This window comes from Ovis canadensis, chromosome 14, assembly GCF_042477335.2.
Source record: "Ovis canadensis isolate MfBH-ARS-UI-01 breed Bighorn chromosome 14, ARS-UI_OviCan_v2, whole genome shotgun sequence".
NCBI classification, from domain to species: domain Eukaryota; kingdom Metazoa; phylum Chordata; class Mammalia; order Artiodactyla; family Bovidae; genus Ovis; species Ovis canadensis.
In genome coordinates, this window is record NC_091258.1 from 52,351,595 (window position 1) to 52,371,770 (window position 20,176).

At 44.6% G+C, this 20,176-nt stretch overlaps 1 protein-coding gene across 14 annotated transcripts; it reads left to right on the forward strand.

Moving 5' to 3' along the window:
• The first annotated feature begins 917 nt into the window (after positions 1-917).
• On the forward strand, positions 918-18,127 carry ZNF821 (zinc finger protein 821). Of its 14 annotated transcripts, none has more exons than XM_069550282.1 (9): positions 918-1,358; positions 1,910-2,028; positions 3,285-3,372; positions 4,670-4,784; positions 11,733-11,858; positions 14,386-14,531; positions 15,216-15,320; positions 16,262-16,428; positions 17,157-18,127. In XM_069550282.1, exons 4-9 carry the CDS (start codon positions 4,745-4,747, stop codon positions 17,809-17,811), a joined length of 1,239 nt encoding a protein of 412 aa, XP_069406383.1. In that variant the 5' UTR covers positions 918-1,358; positions 1,910-2,028; positions 3,285-3,372; positions 4,670-4,744; the 3' UTR covers positions 17,812-18,127. The 14 variants fall into 14 exon arrangements, with proteins under 14 accessions (XP_069406383.1, XP_069406387.1, XP_069406379.1 ...); XM_069550278.1 differs by lacking the exon at positions 1,910-2,028 and adding an exon at positions 2,029-2,091 and having other exon boundaries at positions 991-1,358; positions 3,255-3,372; XM_069550279.1 differs by lacking the exon at positions 1,910-2,028 and adding an exon at positions 2,029-2,091 and having other exon boundaries at positions 1,046-1,358.
• The last annotated feature ends 2,049 nt before the right edge of the window (positions 18,128-20,176 follow it).

Below are 20,176 nucleotides of genomic sequence, written 5' to 3' on the forward strand. Positions count from 1 at the left end.
GATACATGCATAACGCTTCCATATATTCATTTTACTTAATCAGTACACCAACCCTACGACAGTAGAGACTAGGAATTATTACACTATTAGCCATTTCACATTTTAGGAAGCAGGGGTTCAAAATAGAGAAGTGACTTGCCCCAAGTAACCAGGCTTGTAAGCAGCACACTCAAAACTGGATCTTCTAATATCAGATTTCACCTTCTTTCCACCGCATGCCCTACTTCTCCAAGTGAGCCTTATCAAAGGCAGACACACATTCTACAATGAGAGGGATGACAGAATGAGAGGTAAGGAAGGGAAGTGGTGAGGAAATAGAAGGGAAAGATGAGAGGGGAAAGAAGTGTTTTATTAAGAAATGAGTCTAACCACTCTCAATTGACCCAAATGTCTCTTAAGTGGCAACAATGCTACAAGTTACCCTTCTCTGAATTAATCCTATGCCGCCGGTGTACAGCTACTGTTATTAGTTGAGAATCATGTTCGAGACTTACATGTCTAAAAGGAATTAAAGATTTTTCTCCTCCGAGTTTCTGACAGCTGAACCTAGCCCCTCCCACAGTGGTCCGTGACCCCTAGGTCTCGGTCACATTTAATGCCTTGGGGGCCCGAAGAAACCGTGAGATGTAGGGAAACGAAGGGAAGAGTGTTTGGGTTTGGGGAAACGGGGAGGCTAAGGTTGGACTAAGGAGAGGGGGAGCCTGTGGTGGAACTGTGGTTGGGGGATGTGGGTTTTGTGGCTGAACTCGAAGGTGGGGTAGGAAACCAGGATCAGAGCTGACAGTCAGGGTGAAGTTAAAGGGTTCAGGAGACGACAAGGGGAGCTGAGGAGCTGACAGGACCAGAGAAAGACCTTGGAGAGTGCGAAGCTGGGTGGTCTCCGCGGGGCGAGGATGCAGACGAGGCCCCTCTCGAATGTCTGTGATTGGATGCTCTCTTAGATTCCGCCTCCCCGGACCCCCTCCCTATAAGCCCCGCCCATGCCTCCGGGCGCGCGCCTGGGGAGCGGGGAGGGGGACCAAGCTGAAGAAGGGGGGAGACGGGGGGGTGAAGAGGAGAGACTCGTGCACGCGCTCCACTCGCTGCGGGTGCGCGAGCAGCGCGCTCCCGCCACCCGCGTCGCCATCTTTTCCCCCTCAGTCTGTCTGTCTGCTGTTGGCTTTGTCCGTCTGCAGCGCCGCCCCTCGGCTCCCCACCACCGGCACGACCCGGAGCTGCCCTCTGCCCGCCGGGGCCCAGTCGCGGAGAGCCCCGGCCCGGCGGGCCCGAGCTACGGCTCGGGGCCCATTGTCCGGCGGTCTGTCTGTCCGGAGGCGGGGCCCAGGGACCCGGAGCGCCGCGGAGCGCCGAGGCGCCGGGTAAAAAGACCCCCGACTCTTTCCATCCGGCACCAGGCTGAGGATGCAGGGGCTCCTCGCCCCCTCCCTTGGTCGCCGGCTGTCGGTCCTTTTGTCAGTCTGCGTCTGGGGAAGGGGCCAGGGGCTCACTCTGGCCTGGGGGGCGGGGGCCGTCCTGGCTCTGACCCTCCCCCTGCTCCCGGCTCCCGCGACGCGGCTGGACCCGGCTGACTCCCCACCGCGGCCGTCCCTCTTTCCCGTCCCTCTGGCGATCTCGGGCGCGGGAGGGGTGTCCGCGCCGCCGCCCTCCCCGCGTGGGCCTAGGTCGGTCTCAGCCGGGCACCGCCGGGACGGCCCCGGCGTCTGACAGGCTGGGCTGGAGCTGGGGGAGGGAGAGGATGGGCGTGAGGGTGCCGACCCGGGTATCAGTCCGGAGCCGCCGTCTCCAGAAAGGCTTCTAAATTTAGATTTCTGAGAAGACCGTATTGTCTGAGCGATTGTCTGAGCCGCCTCGGAAGACCTCTGGCTCTTGGCTGATAATTCCCGGTAATCTACCTGTGCTCCTGCTTCAGGAAGCCAGAGGGACCGTCTCGGCTGAGTATACACAATCTCCGGACCAAACAGAAGCGGGAACAGGGTGAACCGGGAGGCGGCTACGTGACCAGCTTTCTTGTCCTCTCCTTTCTGGCAGGTACAAACCACTGGGATTCAAGCGAGTTTACTTTGCTCCTTGGGAACTGCACCAGATCTGGAGGTGGGAGTGAACCCTCTTTTCTTAAAGCTTGGATTTCACCCATTTTTTCCTTGCTGAAGTCTGTGGCATGCCCTGGAACCTGCAGCCTAACACCTGTGAGAGATCAGGGACAGTGTTAAGAGGAGTTATTGGCCTCCCTCCCAAGGATTCTTAACCTTGTGCTAAAGATGGACAAAGCTGCCTCCCTTTTAAAATAGGATCCCTTGTAAACCTGAATCTTCCCATCCTCTTTTTCTTCCAGATGGTGATGTTCAGGCTAGCCATGTATATTTTTGTATGGGTTTCGGATTACGACTTGGGAACTGAGTGTTGAAAGTAAAACTGAGTTAGTGAACTTTAGGGCACTGTGTCTATGGAATTCATTAGCTTTTACTGCTGTAAAACAATTGGCTAATCTCTGAAATCTTGTTGTGCAGTCAAGAATGTACCTCCAGTGCTAGGTTTTTTAATTGTTAATTAAGTAAATGACATTTATTTTCAAGAGTCCAAAACCCCACAGGCTTTCTTTTCTTTTCTTTTTTTTTTTTTTGAGGGAGGTAAGAATATTTGCTTCTGTTTTCCCTTCAATCCCTCAGGTGTGAAGTCAATCCCATTGGGTACCATCTGGCTGGTTCCTCATTTGACCACTAGGAGGATTGTGAGATGCAGTGGACACTGGCGATTTAAATATGCAAATACTGATCTCTGTTTCTGACTTGTAGCTTTAGTATTGTTTAGTATTTAGTATTGTTGCCTCACCAAGATGATCTGAATAGAGCCTGTCTCAAATTATTTGGCCTTCTTTTGAAGGAACTTTATTGCCTTTATCTCATAGTTTCAATTTCAGATCTTGATGGGAAGAAAATGTAAATATTAGTTAAGATTTCGTTTCTTCCTTATACAGTAGAGAGCTATAGCTCTGCAAATTTGGGGGAAAAAATGATAGGCAACCTGCATTTCACTCAACTTTCTGTTTTGTGATTCCACAGACTTACAGAAAAAGACCCAAAGTGTAATATTCATTCACCGCTTCAGTTTATGACATAACTACTTGATTAAAAAGAAATCATCTACACAAACAAAACTTAGAGAACACATTTCATTAACATTAGCACTCAGCATTCTACCTTAAAATTGATTTTTACTGTATACATTTGGAGTGTTGTTTTTTTTTTTAATTAAAGGTCTGAAAAAGAACTGTGTTTGATATGCAGATATGATAGAAGACTGCCTGAAAGCTGCTTCCTTTGCCACTTCCTGTGGAGGCCTGTCTTTGCCATTTGCGGTTTCTTTCTTCTTTTGGTAAGGGGAGGCAGGATCTGATTACAGGTCTGAGGTCCTTTCTAGCTACATAGAGGAGTTAGTTGGCATAACAGGAGGCAAGTCTTCACTAACTTGAGTGCAAAGTATAGATAGTAGTAAGTAAACCTCTCATAATGCCTCTTAAGGCAGTAAACTACAATTTTATATTTGCTTATTCAGTGTGAGTACAATTTGAGAAGGCAGGAACTGAAAGAAAAGTTTGAGGGTGATCAGGTCCACATTCTTATCTTTGGTAGGAAAGAGAATATCTCTCTTTTCAATCTATGTCTGTTTATTCACTCTGTCTTTCAAAGAAAATTCACAGCTTCCTCTACTAATCCATTTCAGACTCTCTAACAACACTTAATGCTGGGAAAGCCTTTCTTATAACTAACCAGGAACTGTAGGCGTAAGTATCTGTTTCCTCCTATTTCAGGGAAGCAGGTGCATGTCTCTGCAACAGGTCTCATTTGGGGACTTTTTCTCTTTGTTCTTCCCACTCTTTGCTACACAGAGGCTGGATTGAGAAGAGGCACTACAGTTATTAACTTTGACCACCACCTGGGAGCATGTGAGCAGGGCCAGGTTGATAACTTCACATTGGGGTATTGAATTAGTATTCAACAATGTGGATGGCGCCCAGCTCTTCTGGTGAAAGCCCATCTTCAGCACTGGAAGTCTGATTTGCTTTAGTGCCCTGTCATCCACAGTGCCTGGCACTGTGCCTACATCACTAGATAGAGGCTCTACTCCCCGTGTTTTCATTGACAGGTGCCCAAGAGTTTTGAGATAGTTCCTGTTTCACAGGAATGTGGTGCCTTTGTCCTCTCCAGGAGACATAACCTCTTGAAAAAAACATCTGGAGGCTCCCATTGGTGCAGATTGCAGGATTTGACTTCCAGAGGGCATGTGACATGTGAGCTGCCACCCTCTTGAGCTTCCTTTGCTTCCTTTTACAATGTGTGGGGTGAGCCCACAGTGTGTCTAATGCTGGTTGCCTGAGTTTTTCACTTTCTTTTCTACCCCGTGACCTTGAACATGATTACTTAACAGTATTCTGGATTCCACAGGTGGATTTAGAGTGGAATCCTCTAAATCCTTTAGACTCCCCTCTCAAACTTCTTGGGACCTTAATGTTATGCTAGAGATTTATTCATTTCTCTCTTTAAGTAGTACAGTAATTTATAAATGGTGAGTTTTATATGCTCAAAAACTATTTTAAAAAGTCTTTTATCTTTTAATTGTGTATAATTTCCAGGCTAAATGACACATGCTAACATTATCCTTTTTATTGTAGGTCAGCACCTTGCAAGGAGGTGGTAACATCCAGTCGTGAAACTGGGAAAAGCCAGAGCTCTTGGATCAGGGAAACATGTCCCGTCGGAAACAGACAAATCCAAATAAAGTTCACTGTGAGTATGGGGCTCTTTTCTTCTGAAACCTGGGAATGCTGAGGGTTGGAATGGAAGAGTAATCTGAATTTAGGTGGTTGGCTCACACTCATTCTTGAAGCAAAAAAGAGTCAAAGGTGTCAAATGTGATGGATTTAAAGTGTGTCTGTGCTAGGGGAAGTCTTGGAAACCTGTCTTAGGAATAGGTGTTCTTGATTCATCCTTAGTATTCACATTAACAGATATTTATAGGGTTCCTATTCTGTGCAAAGCCTTGTGCTAGATACCAAGGCTATAAAACAATAAAATGATACGTAAGACTAACGTGTAGCCACAGATATATAGAGAGGTAGATGAGCATATAGCAAGATAATCTATGCTAAGTGTCAAATAAGGATGCTGTGCACTGTGTGTACTACAGAAGTTAAGAGGAGGGAGAGAACTCCATGGACTGAAGTAGCGAGGGAATGCTTGATAGAAGAGGCCCCACAACATGACTTTGAACTGGGCTTTAGAAGGTAGAAGGTAGGTTTTTTTAAAACAGAGGAAAGGAGAGGTAAAATCAGGTAGGGGAAACTGCATGAGCGAAGATACAAAGGGAATGCACATGATATGTTCAGGGAACAAGGAGACTTTGTATGAAGCAAAAGTTTCATTCGTTCAGAAACCACAGACTATGAGGTTGGAGATGTTTAACTCTACATTGCAGAGGCCTGAAGGCCAGGCCAAGTTCATACTTCATTGTGACTGTAAGGAGATACTGTAAGGTTTTTAAACAGGGAGAGTGGAGTGACATTTAGACCACAAAGCAGTGTGCGGAGTGGATCACATGAAGGAGAGACTGGTAACAGGAAACGGCCATGCTTTACTGCCTTGCATTATTTGTCAGCAGGTTCATATGTTTGTTTTAGTTCAGTAATTGAATTGTAAACTTCTGGAGGGCAGACACTATGTCCCATATATAATTCCTGCTCTCCCTTTCAACTTTTAGCACTGCTCAGATTTGTTGTTGTTTACTTACCAAGTCATATCCAACTATTTTGTGACCCCGTGGGCTGTAGCCCGCCAGGCTCCTCTGTCCATGGGATTTCCCAGGCAAGAATACTGGAGTGGGTTGCCATTTCCTCCTCCAGGGTAACTTCCTGACTTAGGGATTGAACCCATCTCCTGCTTGGCAGGTGGATTTTTTTTTTTTTTTAACCACTGAGCCATCAGGGAAGCAGCACTCCTCAGAGTAGGTGTTCAAAAGGGCCTTATTAAATTAGCATTAACATATTTACGCAGATTTGAGACCTGTAACCAATTTCCCTTGTTCTGAGCAGATAAATATCTTCATTCAAACATAAAAAAGAGACAAATAGCCCCCTGTTGTTATGGAGGACTGACTAAAGCACAGCAACATTTGAAGGGAATTCAGCATTAGAACATTTGAAAGATTTTTTTTTTTTTAAGGAAAGAAATCCTACATTTGAGAGGTAGGTTAGTCAAGGAGTTAAAAGGACTGAAATTTATTGAAAAGATACTGTATGCTAAACAGTGTGTACCTTATTTTATTTTATTGGGTAATTTCAAGAGTAGGAGAGAAAACCATAGGTACAGAGGAATTAAGAGGACTTCAGTATGTTATAGATTAAATGAGTTTAGGGTGGCAAACATTCATATACAATTAATTCTTCTATTCAAGTCCCAGAAAAGTTGTATAAAACAGAGCAGGTTGGATGCTTCTCAGAGTGTTTTCTATAGTAAGTGGATCTGGAAGGCTGCTTAATATAAAAGTGAGTGGTTCAGGAACAATTTAGAAATTGCTGCCAAAACAGTGAAATTTAGTGGCCCTAAATGTGAGGATTGTCAAGAGAGCTAAGATGAATTATCTGTAGCATAGGTAATTGAACACAGAAGTTCAGAAGGATTGTCTTCTCTGCTCTGGTTTGAAGATGAATATTGATAAAGACACAGATGTTTCCAGAAGGCAGGGTAGGAAAGGAACTCTTAGTAGAGTGATGAGTTCACAAATAAGGCAGTCACTGGAGTTTGGATTTACCTATTAAAGCCACCTGTCCAAAGAGACTTGGAGGAATGTAGCTCACAGAGATGATATATGACTGTGATTAGTCCAGGGGAGCCAGTAAATGCTTGTGTGGCAGATTCCTACACCCACATAGCATAAATCCATAGCCGCATCTCTTCCCATGGTAGTCACTCAAAGCCAGGGTGAGCTGCTATTGGAGTTGGAACACAGGCCATAGAGAAGAAGGGAATACCGTATCCGCAGCTGCAGAAATGCAGTTTTCTAGAGTTGAGCTAGTGAATATCGTAGTACAGTGGTGGGGCGGGTGGGACTTTGCAGACTGCACTGGTAACCATTAAAAGGGTTATGAACAGCAAGGTTCAGGTGCAGCTAAAAAGCAGACCTTCAGGGAGGGGACCTTTGGGCAGGAAATTGTGAACGTATCTCACACGATGGACTAAGAAAGAAGAAAGACCCTGAGATTTGCTAGTCTCTGGCGACCTTCTGCTTATTTACTATTTGGGGACTAAAGCTGATCCTCCCTTTTTTGAAAGGTCATTTTCTCATTTCCCATGATAATAATGACAAGTGGAAATTAATAATTTCAGTCTTCTGACCACGTGAGCCTTCTATCCCCTTGTGGTGAAATAGAACCAATGAAATATATTGAATTTAATGCCTCTCCTCTATTTAAAGTAAATGGAATGGATTCAAGTTCTGGGAGGTGGGAAGGTCTGCAGAAGCTTTGCTTAAATGTCAAAGCCAATGGGCATTTGAGCAGAGTAATGGCTGAGCTCCATCAGATCTGCTTTCTGGGAAGAAAAGCATTGTGTGGCATGAAGCTCAAAGCCCGCCTGAAAGAATACATTAAGAATCGCACTGCTGTAGCACGGCAGCATCTGTCAGATCTACTTTAGAAGCCAACGCACAGGGTGCTCTGGCATATACTTGGTTTTCCTCAGGACTGTATCTGGATCTAAATTATCGTCATGATCTCTCCTTCTCCCAGAAACATCTAGGCACTCTTTATGTTTTGCCCAGTTGGTTAATAGACTTGATGCAGAGCTTTTGGAATAGAAGTCCAGAATTATTGTTAGTTACAGAGGAACTGCTGATAGCTTGAGATCTCGGTTAGATCTCTTCCCTTCCTCCTTCCTTATCTCACCCCCTTCTGAGTACAAACTTCTGTAAACTGTTTCTAGAGTGGTTTCAAATACAGTCCTTTGCACACTTTCATTTGATGTGTTTGTACCAAGCAAACCACTCAAGTAAAGGAAAACTTTTTCTTAAGAGACTTTTGTTTTCAAATTATATATGAGACTGAAAACTTCCAACTTCAATTAAAGTTTTGTAACTTTTACATAGAAGTAGGAAAAAAGGCTTTAAAGTCCCTCATCTTCTAAAATGTGCAGTTTGTTTTGTCTTTATTCATTGTCAGCATCCTTGTAAGATAATAGTTCTGTTCCCATCACGTGGTAGCACCTCAGTTATGGAGACTGTAAGCTAGAAAAAGAATCCTAAGCACCTCATTCCTAACACTAACTTATTTTATTCTGAATTTGACATCTCTCCTAGAAAATGTCTCAACTGCTTTACTTAATTTCATTCCACCAGACATTGCATTTATTTAACTGCACCAAAGACTCAAGAAAGAGAATTGTAAAATGTTCATCTCAGGCTTCTCATCTGTTCTACAGACTTGCTTGTGTGACTTTATTCTTATCTGGTCTAAAAAACCTTAGCCAAATCAGACCAACAGTATCTAGATTTCATACCATAAAAATGAGAGGTAGCACCTTGCTTTTTACTGTTGAGCTTAGATGACTTTTTCTCAACTATCAATAGACAAATAAATACCCATGTTAATTAAATAAGATGGTTACTTTACATTGATATCTAAAAACCAGAAGATTTTTTTTTAACCTACTCCAATAGTCTCAAGACAGAAGGAAATAATAATTCTACACTGTAAAAGCAGGCAATTGTGTAACACTTCTTAACCACTAGTATCTGTATAGATCATATTATACCTGAGTTAATATGACATACTTTTAGCAAGTATCACTAGCTTCTTATGAAATAATCCTTTTTTATAGTTTTTATATAGTTTGCTTTATGTTGATATTTAAAATAGGAATATCCCTGAGGAGTAAAGTTTACCTTAGCCTTTTTCCCAAGTCAGGAGTGGAATAAAATATGGGACCATAGCTTTTCTTTCCAAACTGCCAAAGGAAAGAATAACAGAATTAATATAGCCCAACTATCCAAGGTGAGAATGCTCTGAAAAGTCCTGGATAGGATGGCTGTATTATACAGACTCTTCTCTGTTCTGTGAAGGCCTAAATATTTAGATAACATCAAGAGAAGTAAAATTTTAGCCCAGGTTAATGGAGACTAGACTGAATTACTAGCTGATCTTAAAAAGTACATATCCTTTTAGATGTCCTTCTAATCCAGTGGTGATTCCCCATTAAGAAAGGAGGGGAAAGCATAGATTCTTGGTGTGTTAAAAACCTAGCTGGTTTCTAGATAGGCTTTTTTAGTGATGTCTTTGATGCGGATGGTCTGACCTTGATAATTATATGCTAGTACATAACTTATTCCTTAGTGTCATACCTGCCACGGCCACCAGGTCCAAAAACATGCATTTACCCAGAGTTCATTAACTGTTCCAGTTGACCTTGGTCTTGTGTTTACAGAGGAACCAACAAGGAGAAATTCAATATTTTACTCCTGCAGAGAGGAAAGAGAAGGCACTGTAACAAAGAATTCATTTTTTGCTCTCCATTGCTATAATTTATACCCAGTGTGTCATCCTGAATATTATGAAGGTTGACGTGAAGCGGCTTATTTTTCCTTTACTTGAGGGCTGTGTATCTAGAAGTGCACTTAGACTTTCAGCATCTCTGTTCCCACTCACAGTGTCATTCAGAGCAGCATAATATCACTCTAAGCCAGGCATGGTAACTCATCACATGGTGTCAGAGCCAGGAACATGATGGTTCCTTCCGTCATTACTGGCCTTGAGGATATTACTTTGATATTTGCACTGTGTATATCAGTGTCTCCTGGAAGGAAAGTAACACTGACAGTACAGTGATCAGAGCTATTCTTATCACACGGAGACAAGCATTTGTTTTTGGTAACATCACTCTAATGAACCGCTTAAACTTCTGTTTACAACTGTGCTAGAAAGGAGTTGAAAAATATGGTTATTAAAGGTTGGATAGACTGGAGTTTGAATCTTTATTTCCACCATAGATCTTAGTTTTTCTCCCAAGTAAAATATGGATAGTAATTCCCACGACAAAGAGTCTTGCAGAGAATTAAGGTGAAGTAGCAACTATAAAGGAGGAGAAGGGGGCAAAAGAGGATGAGATAGTTGGATGGCGTCACTGACTCAATGGACATGAGTTTGAGCAAACTCTGGGAGATGATGAAGGACAAGGAACCCTGGCGTGCTTCAGTTCATGGTATCGCAAAGAGTCAAACACGACTTAGCGACTGAACATCAACAAAGCAACAATAAAGCACTTAACACAGCCTGGAACTAGGAAGTGCCAAATAATCACTATTATTAGCATTCAGCACTTAACATATAGGACATGTTCACTGAATATTTGCTGAACAAATACCTAAGTGAATCACACAAAGCCCGTGTGTGTTCTCAGTTGCTCAGTCATGTCCAAGTCTTTGCGACCCCATGAAGTGTAGTCCACCAGGCTCCTCTGTTTATGGAATTATCCAAGCAAGAATACTGGAGTGGGTTGCCATTTCCTCCTCCAGGGGATCTACCTGACCCAGGGATTGAACCTGTGTCTTCCTGCATTGGCAGGTGGGTTCTTTACCACTGAGCCTCTTGAGAAGTCATACTTCACATCAGTTTCTTCACTGCCCGAAGACTAGTTGTTCAAGTCATTTGACCAGGTCGTTTCTCCTAAATCATTGTATCAGCCTTGGAATCTGAGCCTGTTTAATTTCCCTTCTCTCTTCATTAAGAAAGCACCTGGCCTATTGTCAGACGTTTCACTAGGGCTTTTATTATTCTTCCTTGGTGGCTGGAGAATAGGGATTGTAGTTTCCACTCTGACTGAGATAATGGAAACCTTGAGAAACCTAATTCTTTTTTTCCTTATGCCTGGCCTCTTAGAAATCAAAGAGCACTTAAATGTTAACTCTTCAATAACCACACAGACACCAGGCGGAGTTCCTTGGGGTAAATGCACAATCAAGGATGGTTCCAGGGCTTTTGGATACTCTATACAAAGAGGAAAAAAAAAAGACCACACTAAACCGAGGAGACTAAATGAAATATTATCCCGTTGTGAACTGGTTGGCATGTTTCAGGAAGTTTGTTCCTCAGCAGAAGTGAGTTCACATATTGTCCATTTTCCTTTTAATCAATCATTGAACCAATTTTGTATTTGCTTGTGACTAATTTTTATAGATGTGAGAGAGTCAAGGGAAAACTTCCATAGTATGTCTTGTAAGGAGAATGGATGAAAGATGGGGTCAGAGATATTGTTTTTAGATGGATCTTTTGAAGCACTTGTTTATATAGTCAGAAGTTGGCAGTCAAGGCCATGTCGCTAATACACTAAGATTCGAAATTATGCCCAGATTTGTCGCCCTATCTTCATCCCATCGCTTTGCCTCCTCTTGTCTCTGTCTCTCCATTCCTGATGGAACATTATAATAGCAATTTATTACCTCTAAAAGGAGTCAAGAGTAGGAGGATTTAAGAGAAGCAAATGCTGCTTTCTAGAGCATCTGGCTTCTTGCCCAGGCAGAGTAGCTGTGCCCAAAAACCACTGGAGGCCACCAGCTGACTTGGAGATGAATGACCCCACCACAGGGTACCTGCCTGTCTCCTACCTTTGAATGGTCTGCCTTTCCAACCAGCTTGCCTGGGGATGTACCGCCCAGCTGGTGGCCTGACTATTTTTCCTTGTGACCACCAGGGGATCAAGTATTTGCTGGGCTAGAAGAGCAAGCCCGCCAGGCGATGATGAAAACTGATTTTCCTGGAGACCTTGGCAGTCAGCGACAAGCTATCCAACAACTAAGAGATCAGGACTCCAGTAGCAGTGAGTTCTACACCTTCTGGTAATGACTCAGGGCAATGGGAGAAGAATTATCAGAGTGTGTGTGCTCTGGGGATTGTGCATGGGGGTTGGGAGGAAGACATGAAGGAGATTTGTGGATCCTCAGTATTCCCACAGGTGTTCTAAGGTGTATGGTCATATGCTTGTTCAGAGAGAGAACAGGTTTGACATTATGTTTTGTTTTGTTTTTTTTTTTAATTCAAGGACTGCAGTACTTGGCATAGTGCCATACATAGATAGGTTTGTGATAACTCTGATAGGGGCATAGGGATGTTTAGTATGCAAGGAGCCCCTGGGCTAGGTCAAATAAGAAAAAAAAGAAAATCCCTGTCCCTTAGAATCTATTTATTCATAATTAATAAATATAAGCATGGTATTCGTGAAAGTTTTGCTTGAGGACCCAGTTTTAATTCTCTGTAAGAGGATTTGCTTATTAGTGAGATTACATAGCATATAAAATGCTGATGTGGAAGTCTTCCCACCCCACGTCCTGAGTAGATCCCTTTGATTAAGAGATTGAAAAGACGGTGGCTGGTAACTGGTTGAGCCTCAGGGATCATCTGTTCCACGACTTGCTTGAACAAATACACTTTGAGATGTGTTATTTTCTAGGATGATACGCTCACTTTACTAATTTGATCCTTCTGATATTGGTTGTTATTAGTATCAATTCAGATTGACATTTCTGATTTTTCTCCACATTTGGGGTTGGAAAGGAAAGAAGAGGGAGAGAGTTCTGCACTCTTCTATGCACTACATTTTCTATTTAAACTGACATGTTAGCAATAAAAAGTAATTTAGCAAGTCATTGCTCAGGTATAAAAAAATAAACCCAAATATTTCTAGAAAATCTGTGGGAGCCACCAGTTTTAGTAGTAGGTGGGAATGCCAAATCTATAGAAGTCTGGTAGGTTTCCATTCTGGAAAAGTTGTATCACCCCTTTACATGGCAGACTTTTTTTTTAACCTTTCTAGTAGATATATTTGAATTTTTGAGAAATTACAAAAAGTGTTTGATACAGTATTGTCTTAGACTACAAGTATACTAAATAAGCTGATGAGAAAACATTGTGTCATTTAATCTGTGCCAATCCTTATTTACTGAAGTGGATTCAAACTAAACCTTTGGACTGAGGAGTAGTGCACGTGCACCACAGATCTTTCCAGGGCTCACATCCAGGCCACTAACCAAGTGGAGTCTCTAACAGAGACACAGGTAACTACCAGCAGGTGACATGGGTAGATTTTCTTTGGAAGAAAGGGAATGTGACCAGTTTTGCCCAGTTACTGGTAGATTTAGAAATTACTTAAGGGATAGTAGAAGATAAGCATCGTTAGCTAAGAAAGCCGAGTCCCACTGCCAGTGCAGAGAGCCTGGTGAAGCTCCGTCCTGTATTCCTCTCACTGACATTCAGACCCATGAGTCCAAGATCCAGGTGGTGTGGGACGGGACCAGAGTCTGACAGCTTCCCCAGGTTTGGCTTCCTCTCGGGATCTTCAATGTACTAGCACTTTTTTTTCCCTTTCAGAAAGAACTCCTTACATTACTATGTTTTTAAAAAAAAAAATCATTTCTTTTCCTATTTTATAATAGAGAAAAAAAATCAGCTCACACAAACCTTGCAGATCCCCCAGCCACAGGCAGACCTCTGCACAGCCGCATCCTACACCTAAACTAAAACAAACTAAATTCTTACTTTAGTCATGAGAAATGATGTTTCATCCCGAAGTAAAGAATATCTTGTTCCCTCCAGTTAAGCATTCAGTTATCCATCAGATAATCCAAGGAACCACCAGGAATAATGGACTTATTTAGCCTAGACTGCTGAGTTCCTAGCAGGGTGAGGACACCGTGAGTCAAACACCACTGCAGAATGCCAGAGGTTGGTTGCTGTACTAACTCTTGCACTGTCCTGAGCAGCTTTTCCCCTAGAAAGTGACATTTTTACCTAATTTCCTACTACCTCCTTTATTGATAAGAAGAAAGAAAAACTTGGTGTTTCTACAGGTGCTCCTTGGGGTTTGTTGGGAGAGAAAAGACGAGTGGGTCTCAGAATAGAATAGAGTATGACACCATGGAGAAACTGTGCAGTGAGGTTAGGGACAAAAGTAAGTAATAAAATCAGTGCTAAGTGTTGGTAAGTTGGAAGTGGTGTGTTGTCGGAATAAGCATGGTGTGAGGTGCATGGGAGGTGTGATTTGAAGTGTGAGATATTTGGGAACCGTGTGTAAGAAGGTATCACTTTTATGATAATATACAAGGCTTAATAACCATTTTCCAATGCAGTTTTACCTCCAATTTTCTCTTTTGTGTATATATGACAATATAAGGAACAGTTAGAGCTGGCTTCCACTTAACATGATTGGTACTCAAAAAAAGCTCTGATACCAGCTATATTATGGAAGATCTGGGGGTGTTTTCCATTTTAGCTGCAAACTCTTGGGTGGAAAGCAACACAAGATGTACTCATGCAAAAATCAGAACAAGTGACCAGTTTGTGTGTTCCAGGTGACAGTGAGGGAGATGAAGAAGAGACCACACAAGATGAAGTCTCTTCCCATACGTCAGAGGAAGATGGAGGAGTGGTCAAAGTGGAAAAAGAGTTAGAAAATGCAGAACAGCCTGTTGGTGGAAAGAAAGTGGCAGAGCATGAGGCAAGTGACAAATGGCTTCTGGGCACCCTTCCCCTTCTGCTCTGTCCAGATGCCTCTCCTCCACCTGAAGCAACTCTTGCCTCTGAGGGTCTCCCAGGTTTTCAGAAGCAGCCTCTCTTCTTTTACAGCACCAGGTACCCTACCCTCAGGCACATAGTTCTCATCACACCCAGCCTTCCTTTTCCACCCGCCCACATATCACTTTACCCACACACAGCTCCTACTCCCAAAGCTCCCCACTTCTTTCTGGCAGAATGTCCATCTTTGTAAAACTATTAGCTGACTTCCTGAGATGTGCTCTTGAATACGCTTGCAAATTTCAGTCACAGTGTTAAATGAGGTGCCATCCTTTCACTAAATTGTCTCTTGAGGATTCCTGCAAGAGGCATGGCAGGAGGGAAAGCTAGTCTTCTCCCTACAGAGTTTACCTTAGCGGGGAAAAATTAGATAAGCTCTCTGGAGTAATTCTATGTCTTCATGGCAGGAAGCCTTGGAGAAAATGAAGATGGGAACAAATTTAATTCCCTTTCCCCCGTCACTCTGCTTTGACCCACGATGGGAACCTGAGAATAATGTATGATAAAAGGTTGTGTTACTTTTAACAGCATACCCTTTTAGAAGAAGCAGGGGCAGGGAAGAGACTGGTAAACCATCTTAGTGAATTGCCTACTTGTTGTGTTGCAGGTAACGGAGAATTTGCATTCTGACCCATTACTTGGACTCTGCCAATGTCCCCTCTGCCAGCTCGACTGTGGGAGTCGGGAGCAGCTGATTGCTCACGTGTACCAGGTATGGATTGGGGAGCCACACGCTCCGGAAAACAGGCACCAATGACTTGTTTAGCCTTTGCCTCCAACCCCAGAAAGAACCTTGGGTTGTTTTTGCTTCCACCCAGATTCCACTCTTAGAGAATAAGTGGGATACATTGAGTGAATATGTTCTGGGTTCCCAGGCAGACATTGTGAAAATTAAGTATCATTTTTTTCCTAAAGTAATTAATGTATATTTTATATAGTGAGAGAGAAATGGGCTTTGTTTTAAAAAAAAATGAATTAACAGATGTTTCTGAAATACTGGAGAAAGTTAGTGTAAACCAATGCATCAGAACAAGATGACCGTCCAGTCGCAGAACACATGTGTCTTATGATTTGTAGTGAACAGGCATCAGCACGCGTGGCAGCCTGGGCTTTACCATAAAGACCACTGGGTCGTGAGGGGAAGCGTTTCTTTGGAAGACTGATATTAAAAGATGGAAGGAAAGGCTGTGCATTTAAATACCTTCTGGGTACCAGTCTTCCCAGCCAGCTTCTAGACTTGGCCTTCAGTGCTCCTTTCCAGTGCACTTGTTGGGCTTCCCTGGTGGCTCAGGATGGTAACGTGCACTTGTGCCTACACAGCATGGGGCAAACAGACCATGAGAAAGTATCCTGAGCTAAAATTCTTCTCCGGCTCTGAAGAGGAATGTGGCATCTCATTTTTCCCCAAGCCAGCCCCACATCCTAGAACATAGTCAGAACTCAAATCAGTGAAATCTGAGCAGTGGTGTGGATGGCCTCACCCTTCTGAAGGCCCTTTAACATAAGCCTGTTCCTTTTCTGGATGCTAAATAGGGAGAAGAGTTCTTGTTCTAAGACTAAGGAAAGAGGGCTGTTTCCCAGAAAGTAGTTCCTCAATGGGTAGAACTTGTCCTGGAGCTGGTGTGAGTTGACAGATGAGGCTCTCTTTTCCAGCACACTGCAGCCGTGGTGAGCGCCAAGAGCTACATGTGTCCTGTCTGTGGCCGGGCCCTCAGCTCCCCAGGGTCACTGGGTCGCCACCTCTTAATCCACTCAGAGGACCAGCGGTCGAACTGTGCTGTGTGTGGAGCCCGTTTCACTAGCCATGCCACGTTTAACAGGTTAGCCGGGCGCCTAAACCTCTGTGCTGGGAGCAGATTACTGGGTGTGGCTTCTCCTTTGGCATTGCAAAGGCAACTGACTCTTGACTCTGGAAATACAAGGAAGGAGGCTAGTAAATATGTCCATTCCGTTAAAACACCCCCAAAGGGAAATGAATTCTCATGTCTTTCCTCGATCAGAATATCTTCATCTGGAAAGAGACGTGGCAAGTCCAAGAACCTTCATGATAAAGCATGGAGAAAGAAGTTAGAGAGGCCATGAGGACCCTCACAGGAGGACAGTCTCCACCGTGTCCAGGAAGCCTGGGGCTGTGTGCACTGTCCGCACCGTTTGCTAGTTAGTGTGCAAGGCAGGGTCGGGCAGGGGGAGGTGAAGCCAATGGACCGGACCTCCCCTACGGCAGCTCCCACCTCAAGGAGGACTGCCCTGCACAGCTCCTACAGACACCATCAGTTTGGCTTGAACAGGACTGCACATCATAAGGGCGCCTCCTCTGATTTCTGGTGGCTTGCTGTGGCAGTTGGCTCAGTCCCTAACTCCAGGTGGGCTTCAAGACTTGGTAGACACCCTGGCCCAAAGAAGGGCAAGAGTGGAAAGGTAGAGGAGGTCTCCCAAGTACTCAAACTGACCCCTAGTGGTGAACTTGGACTGACTGGCCTGGCAGGACAGAATAAATCAGGGCCTTGTTAGACCATGGCATTAACTGTACAAAATTTTTGCTTTCCAGTGAGAAACTCCCTGAAGTCCTTAATATGGAATCCCTACCGCCAGCCCACAGTGAGGGCCCCTCCAGTGCCGAGGGAAAGGACATTGCCTTTACTCCTCCAGTGTACCCTGCTGGAATTCTGCTTGTGTGCAACAACTGTGCTGCCTACCGGAAGCTGCTGGAAGCCCAGACCCCCAGTGTCCGCAAATGGGCCTTGCGTCGGCAGAATGAGCCTTTGGAAGTCCGGCTGCAGCGACTGGAACGAGAGCGCACAGCCAAGAAGAGCCGGCGGGACAATGAGACCCCTGAGGAGCGGGAGGTGAGGCGCATGAGGGACCGAGAAGCCAAGCGCCTGCAGCGCATGCAAGAGACAGACGAGCAGCGGGCACGCCGGCTGCAACGAGATCGGGAGGCCATGAGGCTGAAGCGAGCCAACGAGACCCCTGAGAAGCGGCAGGCTCGGCTCATCCGGGAGCGGGAGGCCAAGCGGCTCAAGAGGAGGCTGGAGAAAATGGACATGATGTTGCGAGCTCAGTTTGGCCAGGACCCTTCTGCCATGGCAGCCTTAGCAGCCGAAATGAACTTCTTCCAGCTACCTGTGAGTGGGGTGGAGTTGGACAGCCAACTCCTGGGCAAGATGGCCTTTGAAGAGCAGAACAGCAGCTCTCTGCACTGAAGCCACACCCTCCTGCCTGCCTTCCCGTTCACCACCCACCTGAGCCCACAGGGATCCTCACTCAGTCACCCTCAGATCCTGTCCTTGCAGCGGAGGCAGGCCCGGGTTTGTTGCAGGTGGACCTGCATACCCCTTGCATGTGGGAGCAGGATGATGGGGTCAGGTGGGACCTGGCTCCAGGCAGCTGTGGACGAGGGAGCAGGCACTCCAGACACTTCAACTCTCCAGCCCACTGCTGCAAGGTCTGCGTATGGGACTGTGGGGTCCCAGTGTGGCCCGTGGAGTTACGAGGGCAAATAAATTAATTTTATCTTTACTGCCCTTTCCTGCTCTTCTCTTGATTTCATTCTAGCAAATGAAGTGATATAAGACCTGGATGGAAGTTTTCAGGCTGGAACTTCCAGTGATTGTCTTTTTCCAAGGGAGGGTGCTCCTCCACTTAGGCTCTCCAAGCAGAGATCACTTATCTGGCCCTTCACAAGTTAATGGCAACATTGAGAAAGAACCGATGCCGGCTTTGTGAGGGTCCATGCCGACGACCCTAATGAGGCTCACCTGTGGTCCCAAGAGCTATTTCAACCCAGCTTTCCTTTTCCAAACTCAGAAGGAGACACCTTTCCCATGACTGGGGCTTCCCTGATAGTTTGGTTGGTAAAGAATCCGCCTGCAATGCAGGAGACGCCAGTTCTATTCCTGGGGTTGGGAAGATCTGCTGGAGAAGGGATTGGCTACCCACTCCAGTATTCTTGGACTTCTTTTGTGGCTCAGCTGGTAAATAATCCACCTGCAATGTGGGAAACCTGGGTTCGATCCCTGGGTTTGGAAAATCCCCTAGAGAAGGAAAGGCTACCCACTCCAGTATTCTGGCCTGGAGAATTCCATGAACTGTATAGGCCCTGGGGTTGCAAAGAGTCAGACATGACTGAGCAATATTGAGCATACCTTTTCCAAACTCAGAAGCAGACACCTTTCTTCATGACTGGCACTTGCTAAAGAGGATGTAGTATTTAGACTAGGTACCAACTAGTTGGCCCAGCAGAATTCAGTCTGCCAAAATTAAATTCTACCCTAGACAGCAGTCATTTGCATTTAGGGATACAGTCATAGAAACAGCTGTGATATTTAAGGTACATAGTGCCAGGGAACTCAATATTTGAAAGAAGAGGTAACAGCCCATCTTTTTATGTAGTCCCCAGAGCCAAGGTAGGATAATAAAACCCACTGAGGAAAATCCAGAGTGAAGGTGATACTGAGAGCTCAAGTCAGTAGTGGTCAAGACCAGAGCAAAATGACTACTATGGCAGTCTGTATGGCTGCCAAACCATGGAGGAGACAAGAGCTGAGGTCATTTCTAAAAAGCCGCCTATGATGGTACACAATAAGCACAAAACTTTCCTTAGCCTGCACCAAAGGTTGTGTACAGTTTAGATAATTATAGATCCTGAGGTCCAGAAGGAAGTGCCCTAGTTAAGTTGTAGCCAGAAAAATAACTATGCCAGGAATGTGGACCTCTTCCAATATCATAACAAGGAAACTTGGACTCCTCCCTGACCTCTGTAGGTTCAAGACTGCTTAAAGAGTGTTAACTGACCCCCCCCCCCCCCCACCAAACTAGGGTTAATTCCTACCAGGCTGGCTGAAATACGTGTTTTGAAAAATTTTAATAAGCCTGGACAAAGTACTGGACATTTTAAAGAGAATACTTGAACTAAATGGCTTCCTCACAGAGCCCCACACTGGAAGTTCTACCTGGGATGTTTCAAAAATGGTTGAGTACTCATTATGTGTCAAAGATTGTTCTGAGCAGTTTCATGGTTATCTCACTTTAATTTTTACAACAAACTATGAGTTAACAAACTGAGGAATTAGATGCCTGGATTTAACATTCTGTACTGCTAATTAATAGCAGTGTAACTTTGGGCACATACTTAAACCTCTTCATTTTCCCACCCATAAAATGGAAATAATAGTACTAGCAACAAGTAGTTGTTAATATATAACACACGTAGATTCTGTGGCACACGGCAAGTGCTCAATAAATGTGAGTAACTATTATGTATCTTGAGTGTTTCACCCCTTACTAGTGGTGAGCTAATACTCCGAAAGTTTCTGGCAGTGTTTCTGAGAATAGAATTAGAAAAAAGGCCAACAGTGAGGGCATCTACAGGTCCTTGTGGTTGTGCTAGTACAGCATCTGAGTCTCCAGGTAGACTTCTGGGTCCCTGAGATACCACAGAACGTGTAGACCACGGTTCAGGACTATCTCACACAACCTGCCCCAAGCCCACCACATAAAGATGGGTGCCACTTGCTCTCCAGTTCAAGCTCTGCCACACAGGGCTTCGGTCCCCCACCCAAGGGCCAC

What these genes read in the sequence shown, in the direction of transcription:
- ZNF821 (XM_069550282.1), top strand. Translation starts at nt 4,745, where the DNA reads ATGTCCCGTCGGAAACAGACAAATCCAAATAAAGTTCACT. An exon ending in AGATCAGGACTCCAGTAGCA is followed by an intron (nt 11,859 to 14,385) that starts GTGAGTTCTACA and finishes TGTGTGTTCCAG; the next exon opens with GTGACAGTGAGGGAGATGAA. An exon ending in TGATTGCTCACGTGTACCAG is followed by an intron (nt 15,321 to 16,261) that starts GTATGGATTGGG and finishes TCTCTTTTCCAG; the next exon opens with CACACTGCAGCCGTGGTGAG.